The sequence below is a fragment of the Anastrepha obliqua genome, chromosome 1, assembly GCF_027943255.1.
Source record: "Anastrepha obliqua isolate idAnaObli1 chromosome 1, idAnaObli1_1.0, whole genome shotgun sequence".
In the NCBI taxonomy this organism is placed as follows: domain Eukaryota; kingdom Metazoa; phylum Arthropoda; class Insecta; order Diptera; family Tephritidae; genus Anastrepha; species Anastrepha obliqua.
The window spans coordinates 64529389-64539733 of record NC_072892.1 but is presented as its reverse complement, the minus strand read 5'-3'; the positions used below and the strand labels follow the sequence as shown (position 1 = coordinate 64539733).

General features: G+C 35.9%; 2 protein-coding genes and 1 pseudogene across 2 annotated transcripts; all 3 read right to left on the bottom strand.

Annotated features, from left to right (window-relative positions):
- Positions 1-1841: 1841 nt before the first annotated feature.
- On the bottom strand, positions 1842-4542 carry LOC129248449 (solute carrier family 35 member B1 homolog). Its single transcript, XM_054888003.1, has 4 exons — positions 4224-4542; positions 3585-4162; positions 3046-3510; positions 1842-2947 (listed from the first exon to the last, which is right to left on the bottom strand). The coding sequence occupies exons 2-4, from the start codon at positions 3787-3789 to the stop codon at positions 2595-2597; spliced, it is 1023 nt and encodes a 340-aa protein (XP_054743978.1). The 5' UTR covers positions 3790-4162; positions 4224-4542; the 3' UTR covers positions 1842-2594.
- Positions 4543-4636: 94 nt separating this feature from the next.
- On the bottom strand, positions 4637-5729 carry LOC129248458 (uncharacterized). Its single transcript, XM_054888014.1, has one exon. It carries the CDS (start codon positions 5623-5625, stop codon positions 4855-4857), a length of 771 nt encoding a protein of 256 aa, XP_054743989.1. The 5' UTR covers positions 5626-5729; the 3' UTR covers positions 4637-4854.
- Positions 5730-9405: 3676 nt separating this feature from the next.
- Positions 9406-9589, bottom strand: LOC129236594 (U2 spliceosomal RNA; annotated as a pseudogene).
- Between the last annotated feature and the right edge of the window lie 756 nt (positions 9590-10345).

The window sequence follows — 10345 nt, the reverse complement described above, 5'->3', positions numbered from 1 at the left end:
TTGCTCTCTCAATAAGGGAATGTGCTGAGTCACCTTCGTTTTGGGTATGGCCTTTGATGAGGTACTTGTGGGTGATGGACTTTATACCCAAGTAGCGAACGGCGTATAAATACAAGGCAACCATGAACTTGTTTTTCTGTTGTCCAGCACAATTATCGGAATAAAATATTATTTCATCTTCATCAGTCTTTGTCAAACTTTTAATGCATTCAAAAACGCATGTTCCTAATTCGTTAACATTGACAGTTGTTTGTTTTTATATCAAATATGGTGAAATTGAACACATTTACTTTAGATTTATAATAGAAGGCAGACACTTCGCCCTTTGATAATTGCATGACTGCTTGCAAATCATACACTGCCACAAATGCATTTTGTCTTTCCTTGTCTTTACTTTTCTCTTCTCGCGACAAATTTTTCTCATGCAAGTGATTTTCATAAACGGCTTTGTTGCTCGCTTTTTCATCGACCGTCATATTAGTATAGGCTTCGCATTGCTCACACAGATCTTTTTTGGGGGCAAAAAAGGAAATATTAAAGTTTTCCGTAAAGGATCTATAAAACGAAATATATGTGCAAAATGGCTGTTTTTTTTTTCTTTGCATACATCTACATAGTCGCGATAAAGGCTTGATATTGTTTTGCTTCCCTCAATAAATGTTTTAGACGCATTTGCTCTCGTATAATGGCTTTCGATTTTTGGTATTGTTTCAATAAATGCCCTTATTCCATTTGCAATATTCTTGTCAAGTTTTCTGTGCTTTCCATGTTTGCCTCTTTGATCCGGCTGCAATACTTGGTTCGCGAGCTTTTCTCGTTTCTCTATCACTGTTCGTATTGGTCGATCATTGATATCAAGAGTGTTTTTAAAAAATAATTTGCAGACGCGAATAGAATTGTCAAAAATCTTTAAAAAAAAAGGCATTATTGTATTGTCGAGGAGCTCTTTTTCCACCCAAACGCACATAGCGGTATTAGGGTTCGACGAGTTCCATACATTTGGAAATAAATTGCCTCTGCTTCTCAATATCGCCAAGAGCCCAATATGAGGAAAATATCTCTCTTCTCTTCGCTAAAATTTATTTGAACATTTATACCGGCAGCTCTCACCGCTAGGAGGTTTAATTTCTCTTTTGTTTCGAATGATTTTTTTTAAGCTTACATAGATAGTATTCACCACTATTTCTCTTTTTTTGACAATGTTTTTCTTACAATTTTCCGGCTGCTTCCTCTTTTTTTCCCCCTTTCATCGCCGGACTAGCTAAAATGATGGGAGAATTGTTTATGTTTGAAGTTGATGTGCTTGGCTGTAGATCAAAAGAGTTTTGTTTAGCTACTGGCGTGCATAATTCTAGATCTGGAGAATCTTCCTCGAAACAGGTATCATAAATTTGGCTGTTTACCGCGGTCGGATATGGCGGGTTATCTTCATCATTGCTGTAGACAGTATCTCTGGAATCGTTAGCCGAACCTGGGAAGTATGTCACGTCAGCTAAGGAATTGTCACTATCTTCTGACAACGATGATGAAGAAAATGCGCAATTATTTTTGGATAACGACATTTCCAAGTAAGCTAAAAAAAGTCGAAATTCGTCATTTATTATCAGCAAGAGCGTATCATTTTGCGTTATTAGAAGGTGTTTTACATTATAGCGGATACAATTTTCGTAAATAATGATATATTTTTTATTAAAACAAAATCACATTTTCTACAGAGCACATTTTTTCACGAAAAAAACGTCACAAAACAAAATATCTAATTACGCAATTAATTTGTTTTCAACAACAACAAATTATGAGGAACTAACATTTTTCTGCAGTACAGTCACAATGCGTTTACATGAAAATTAGCAACACGAAAAATATAACTACCTTTTCACATAAATCGCTGTAATTCAAAATATATCGTTTTTTTTGAAAAACTAATAATCTTTACACGACGACGACTGAAGTTAAACTGAAATGTGTCGATGCCGTTGTAAAAAAAACAACGCGTCACAACAAGTGGAATAACGGCACATTTTCATCTCACGCGCTCAATTTTCTACTAATCACAAAGACTTTTTTATACAATATTAACCATGATATTGAGCACATTTTTTCGTATTTAACTAAAAAATCTTGTTTTTTGAGTTATGACACTGTTGAAGTAAATGAGCGATATGTGGAGTTACAAAATGCCGAATTCTTTGTTGTTGTTCTGGAAAATAAATTCTATTTGTTTTTGTCTCTTATACAAATTACACACTAAGTACAAATTCAATTAATGCAAAACTAAAGTTCAAAAAATCAATTTTACATGCTTAATTTACAGCTTGCGAGCACTAGAAAATTGTGCTCTAAATATGAGGCTTCAGACCAGGTTCGGTATACAGTAAATTATACCAAATATTTTGTTATTGTTTTTCGGCAAAAGTTGCAGAGAAATTAACTATGGAAATAGAGTTCGGTCTAAATTGCACTATGCCATTACGTTCCATTAGTTCTTGCCTTTTATGGACTAGCTTTAAGCTACGCCACACTTGTAATATCTTATGCATATTACAAAATAGTATTTAAAAAATCATCTAAAGCTATACTATTTCATTTAAATGTTATGATATCAATTTTTTCTTGTCCTCCACAAGATCACCTTCCGACTTCTTCGCTGCCGCAGTTTTCTTATCATTGCGCTTACCATAGAACATATCAAAGAAGAGCGCAGCGAATACTAATAACGCACCAAGCCATTGCCTGGGTATCAGCACATTACCGAATAGTACCACCGAGCATAGTACAGTAAAGAATTTGCGTGTTGTTGTCACCACAGAACAGGCTAGCGGTCCGAAATTGGCTACCATAAGAAAGATGAAAAGTTGGCCCAAAGCGCCGCACAGCGCCAACATTGCCAAGTGTCCCCAGAGCTCAGGATGGCGCGTAGCAAAGTGCAAAAATTCCTTTGCTTCACCTGCAAACAGAAAAAATACATTGTCGAATATTAACATAAAGCACTAGAATTTTATATCTTGAACTCTTTTTCGTATTAGTTTACAACTTCCTTCTTACCTGTAAGAATTGTTGCAAAGCTGACCATAATAGTACTCCAAAAATTCATGGCAAACATCATTTGCTGCCCCGTAGGCGCACTTGAAGCGCGCATTCGATCTTGCATTGCGCCGGTTAAGCCATCCATGGCCAAACTCAGAAAAAGCAAAAGCTCACCTAAGCCAGTGGTTTCTTTTGGCAAGTGTGCAATTTGACTTTCCTTGTACATAAACAATACTACACCAACAACGATTGATGTTACACAGACGTAACGTACCCAGGAATATGATTTGCGGCCAATTAATACACCCAATATCATTACCGGTATTGGTTTAGCTGACTTGCCAACCACTTGCGTGGGATAAGGCACCCAACGTAGCGCCATATTGGACGCGACCATTGCTAGCAGATAGGTGAGTGCGCACACAGCGTAATAACCCGTATGTGTTTGATCCTCTTTCTTCGCTTTTTTAGTCCATAACATTCCTGTTGAAGAAATCAAGAATACGTCAACATAGCAATTGGCAACTTCCATAATTGCATTCAAGCAGCGGTCTCACCTTTGGCGAAAATGAAATTACAAAAACACTGCACCCACACTAAGGCCAGCACATACGTGAAACGCTCGCCCACTTTGCCATCCTCATTCGGTTCGTCACCGTAGCGTCCACGGGTGATTTTCTCCTGCACGATACCGAACAAGAAGTAAAGAAAGAAAATACTCATAGAGTATATAAGAAATCTGCTCTTCTCTGGTATTTTCATTTTATAGTAGCTGATGCAGCGAGTGAATGTGTAATAAAATATCCGAGTCTTATGTTGCCACGAAATAAATCAATTGGAAATACCGATTCGGTAGGCAGGAATGAAACCTAATTTGTCAATTATTGATGCACACGTCAGAAGTTTTTTGTTGCTGCACTCGACAAAAGACGCTACGTCAATTTATGCGATTGCCACAATCAGCTGTTGAGGTTTCCCATAATTAGTGCTACCACATTAATGTTGCCTTTATGAGGCTACCGTACCGAGATACTGAAGTGGTGGGTTTAAAAATTTGAACTCTAACATCTATGTACGGTTTTGCAGCATTTCATCCAACAGCCTCTCAGATTGCGATTTATTTATGAATTTACTCCTAAAAATAAGAGTACATTTATTTAAAAAATGTCTATTGCTTAAAAGAAAAAAATACTTACATTGGAATTCTTTCGTGTTCGCCTGCAAAACAAACGTGAATAAATTTCTGTTTCCCGCTCGTTCATTTCGCCCGAATAAAGAGTTGCCAATAAGGCGAAATATTTTTCGAACATGAAAAATACCATGCCGATAAGGCGAACAAAAAAGGTGAAATTTTTCGGGTGAAAATATAACTCGCGATAAGGGCGATTATTTGGATGATTCGCTCACTTGCGCACGAATTCTGTTTGCTTTGATGTTTGGCATATTGTTTATTTACTGTCGTGGCGCGGTATTTAATCGCTAACCATATGTTTTTAATCAACAACGATCACTCTACGATGGCTGATCGCTCACAATCAAAACAGCAACAATAACAACGCCACAAATGTTGTGCATTATTGACAAAGCAATCAAGGAGATTCTAGAAAACTAATTTTCTTCCCCAATATTTTTGAACATCACATAGACGCACACATTTATTTCACTTACATGCACTTCTTCGATTTAAATTCAAATATTTCACTGATACACACATACATACATACATACATACATCCTCGTATACTCATAATCACAAAAAATGGTGCAAAAGTGTGGACGCTGGTGGGTGTGATCCTCCGTTCGATAGCTACCACACCCGAACCACACTCATTTGTTTTGCAAGTCACAGATGATGCGATGAATTTCATGCTCGTCGGCGATGTTCACCTTGCCCGCTCCTACCTTGCTAATGAAAGCCTCCATGACGAAGGGTAGCCGCTGCTTGACACTTAATCGGTGCCACATTACGAGCGTCCGATCTAATTGATGTTTGGCGATGCGCTTGCTTGACTTTTTGTTGCCTATGTAAAATTGTTTGAAATTCTCGAAAGGATCATCGCAGAGTATCTCATTGGAAAGTGCAGCCCAGTAGAATGGCAGTTTCTGCCAACTTTTTAGATCCCACCAGTTGGGAAGCTTTCCGCAATTATTATTGCGCATATGCGAGTGGAGTGTCTCCCATAATTTGACAGCCCGCTCCTCAATGCAATGCAGTTCCAACAATGTCGACGACGAGCATTTATCAGCTATTTTTGACACATCCCGCTTGCACACAGCCTCACAAGTGCATTTGTCACCACCTGCCATCGGATCTGCGTTATTTTCTTCACAGGCTGGCTCATCTTTCACGTCATCCAACAGGCACTCACTTTCTGCCGCACATTCACTCCGCCTTACTTGTGACTGTTTTGATTTGCTACAGCATTCATTCTCTTCAATCTCCATCTGCTTCAGTTCCTCGCAAAAATCCGTCAATTGGTTATCTGGGTCATCAAAATCCACATCTTCGTCACATTGCATCATATCGTCGCCTTTTGTGAAAATGCTGGTCACATCGAATTGTAGAAAATGCAAAATGTGATCGATAATTACGTCCATCAGGCCACCAGAATTTTGATACGCTAGATAGATTTTTTGTGGCAGTTGAAAATGGTTCTGAGTTTTCGCAAAATTTGTAATTTGTTTTATTTTTTACTTAATATAATTTAATATATATTTTTTCGTTTCCTAATAAAAAATCGTTTGTAAAAGAAAATGTGAAATGTGAAGAAAATGTCATAGCAGCATTTAGACAGTTAAAAAATAAATTTTATTTAGCAGTTAAGGTGAAGTTGGTATAATGAATGGAAAGACGTATATGTATATAAATATACATAAATACTAGCTGGCGCAAAATTAATCACCCTAACGCAAGATTTACCATCGTATTTGATGTTCATGCACGGAAATTTGAAGAAACGCACTCCCGAATCTTGCTTACCCATTCGGTTACGGCGGCCGCCCAGAAATTTGTATACCTTTCACAAATTTGATATAATAATGTACTTAGTTCTGCCATAAGTCCGTTATAGATATGAAGTTATAATATATTTTTTAAGGCATTCGAATTTCGGTGAAACACCAAAATTAAGAAAACCTAAAAACAAAACTAACAAATCTAAAACAAAAGGATTTTCCTTTAATAGTTCTTAAGGCACCTTGCTGGTCTAGAGACGTAAAAATTGAAGGCGTTGAAAATTGAAGAAAAACAATCGGTATCAATTGAAAATCATTTTTATTCATTAGATCGATTCTTTATTCCAAAAAAAAAAAAAACAAAAAAAAATATTTTTTTCAATGACAATAATAAAACAACTGCTTTCCCTGACGTAACACATGCCACTGGCATAACTGATTGGGCTACTCAGGTACGTTTGAAAAACAAAATTCGGTCGATTAAATCATCAGGAGCACAACCAACGAAACCATTGAAACGGGAAAAGTTTCTGGACCGTGTTATCTCTCGAAGAGGTGATCACAATTGGTCACGAGAAAGATAAGGTCTACGCCAACAGCCCAGGGTCGATTCATGACCTCAAAGATGTAATTCGTGATGCTATCGAGGGCATAGAGCAGCCACTTTGCAATTCGGCTATGGAAAATTTCATGAAAAGGATATTGTCCTGTCAGCGTGGTCGTGGTGGTCATTTGCCTGATATTATTTTCCACTATTAACGGCATACCTTCCTCTTTATAATGAAATACACATTCGTTCATTTATATTAAAAAATATCCTTTTTCTTTGAATATCAAAATAACACCTCTTATTGGAAAACCCTTTATTTAAACGTTTGCTTGATGTATTGTAGTACATATTAAATGCCGATATAACACACTGATCGAGTGGCTGTATCAGCGAGGTGATGTTAGGCGGCAAAAACAGCAATTGAATATTTGAATGATCCCGCACTGGGTGGGTTGGGCGCATTATCAACGAGCAAAAGTATTTCGAATTCCAAACATTTTTGGTCCATATATTCCTGGATTTTAGGAAGAAAGCAGTTGTTGAACCAATTTGTAAACAGATCAGCCGTCATTTAATATTTTATCACCAGATGCGTTACTGCAAAACAAAAACGTCACCCGATCTTTGGTCGCTTTAAAACCACCAGCTGATTTTTCAGAGTTTGCTATGTACGTTCTTTTAGGCATTTTCTTCCAGAACAATTCACGTTTCGTCGGCATTAAGTCGTCGTCGGATCTGGAGTATAACCGCCCTGTTCAATTATTTTTCCTAGTTTATCCGGAAAACATTTTGCAGCATTTTCGTCTGCTGATGCCACTTCTCCTTTTATTTTCACACTGTGAAATGCGTGTCGTTTTAGAAAACCTATCAGCCACCCCTCACTTGCATTAAATACCAGTTTCTTCGTTGCCTGAAGACTTGTTGATGGTTCAAATTTCTGAAGTTGGTTGTATATTTTAAGTGCTTTTTCTTTTATAATTTTCAAATGAATGGGTTTTTTATTTTTGTTGCAAATCTTCCATCCAAAACACCATGTGCTTTTCCGTTTTCTACAATATAGGATTTCGAATATAAGAAGATGTTTTAGAACTAAGTTCCGATCCAGAAATTATTGATTGTCGAATGAAATTCTCATTTTTTCTAATTCGTCTTACAGTTGCTTCGCTTAAATCAAAAGCTTTGCCGACAGATGTGAGGCCTTCGCCTATCTTCAGACAGTCTAAGATTTTTATTTTGGTACCTACGAAATTGCTTGTCTCTTCGGAATATTTAGTTGTTGTTTAGGCATTTTATTGATAAGGGAAGGGAAGTAAAACAATATTGCCTATAGAACTTTTCTGAACCGAAAATTTAATACAATATTACCGTTAGGGAGCGTGTCATTATTCTGTATTACAAAATTCTGGGTGACAAAATTCTGTAAATTGCAAAAAAATTCTGCTTTTTTAAAATTCTGCTTTCCAAAATTCTGCTTTTTCAAAATTCTGCATGTTTAATGCGAAAAATTCTGCTTTATTCAAGTTTTGTGATTTTCGTCATACAAGAAGTAACAAAATAAACATTTATTCCATAAATATACATATGTATATGTTTAAACGATAACAATGTTTTAGTTTAGCCAATTACAATATTTTTTGGAATTCTTTTTAAATATGTAGTGTGACTTAATTCATTTCTTTTCTTAATAATTCTTCGCAGCTGTTCGTTTTTTTTTTTAGAAGAGTTCTACGCAAAAATACGGTGCATTGCGTAGCCGGAGTTGGATTGATGAGGGTTATTTTTTTGAAGCGCGGCCGAAGGCCGCGTACGCGAAAAGAAGTTCTACGCAAAAATACTGTGGATTCTATCGAAACTGAAGAAAAAATTATTATTATTATTATTTTTTATTTAATATCTCGAATAATAATAATAATAAATTAAATAATTACATTACCTCTTTAACATTGTTAACATTATATTTTAATACAGAATTTTGAAAGCAGAATTTTAGAAAGCAGAATTTTAAAAAAGCAGAATTTTAAAAAAGCAGAATTTTAAAAAGCAGAATTTTGTTTTTAGAATTTTGTACATACAGAATTTCGACACCAACCCTTACCGTTATTAATAGTAAAAAGTTATCAACAATATAAATCAAACTAAAAATATCACCACCTAATTAAAAAAACTTTATTTAATTTGAGCATTAACTTAACGAACTTTATTGAAATTATTTATTACGTCCTACGAACTGAACACTTTAACACAATAATGACTAACGAAATGTTATGTTCAAGCTGAAGTACAACGAGATAAAAAAGCGATAATAAAAATCGGGTATTCCCCGTAAAGGAAACAAGCCACGAAATAGACCAAGTCACTAAACCATCTATGGGCATAAACCGACCGACGGTTTGTTTACTTATGTATGCCGGGGGTTACGGTAATCCCCCAATTGTATTTTGTAGCTGTATATATAAGCTTTTATAAGACACTGCCAAAATTAGAATTAAAAAAAAAAAATACCAGTCTAACGGTTAGACTTGATAGAAGTGAAACCTTCCGTAAAACAAACTGAGAGAGAATAAGACGAAAGCAGCATTAGGAGCAAGATAATTATAGGTTCATTATAATATTGCTATAAAGTTCATATTTTATTTTCTTCATTTTATCATTATTCATCCTCAATGTTTTCAATTTCAACAAATGATACGAGTGGCTTATGATAGATAAAATACGATACAAATGCTTTGGTTTCGATGTTGTCAAAAAAAATACCCAAACGGACCGAAGAAACAGACTTACAAATTTCTTCCATTTTCGTCTACTTGTATTCATATAAAAATTTATGGCTCTTCCCACCAAAGCTAAATGTATTAGTATATTTTTTCTTGTATTTACTCAAAGCCGAAATCCCGGCGGTATTGCAATACCGGGTCAACCCGTGGCAGAGAAGGAGCAAGCCCCTAACACACTCCGGGCATTCCCAAAAATCAGTTTAACATTTGTTGTCCTCCGATGGAGGATCTATCAGATGTTAAGCTGATAACCACACTACCTAGTCAATACATTTTAAATAATAAACCTAATAAAACTTTTGAGAATTACACGCTCAGAAAAATTATTTATATCAACATATAATATAACGCTTCGTAACTAAATAACTTTTAGGCCAGCGACGACAACATGGCGCGGTAGCCGAGCGACTAGCAATGTGAGCTTCCGATCCAAAATCCTTGGTTCGAATCACAAGAAAAAATGAAAGTTATTTTTATTTAGTTCGTCGCTACTTTTATATCAACATATAATATAACGCTTCGTAGCCAAGAAGGTCGCTTTTTCGTTTCACTTTTCCTCAAATCACTCCCAACGATTCTAAAGAAGTTTTCACTTCAAAAAATTTTTTTAGGGAATCGTGCTAGCACAAAAATTATGTATTAATTCTTATTGGTGAAACGCATTATTTTAAAATCGTGTAAAAAAGGGTTGGGTGTACTATACCTGTATGCTCTCGTCCATGCTCCTGCATACATAGGTATAATACTGAGTCTATATGAAATTGAACAATTACTAAGTTCAGTGCCAAAAGAGATACCGTAAAACACCACAATTTGTTTGCCCCTACTCTAACGGAAAGGAATGACAAATCCAGGTGTTCAATAAATTTGTTAGTTCGGCAGCCGATAAGAAATATTTGTGGCGACTAGCACGGACACACATCTGCACAAACAAACGTATGCTAGCTGGCATGCTATGAAAATAGTAAAGGTGGTGTTGGTGGTTGGAAAAAAAAGCGAATATAACAAAGTGTATTTTTAACCCTAGTTGACATATGTA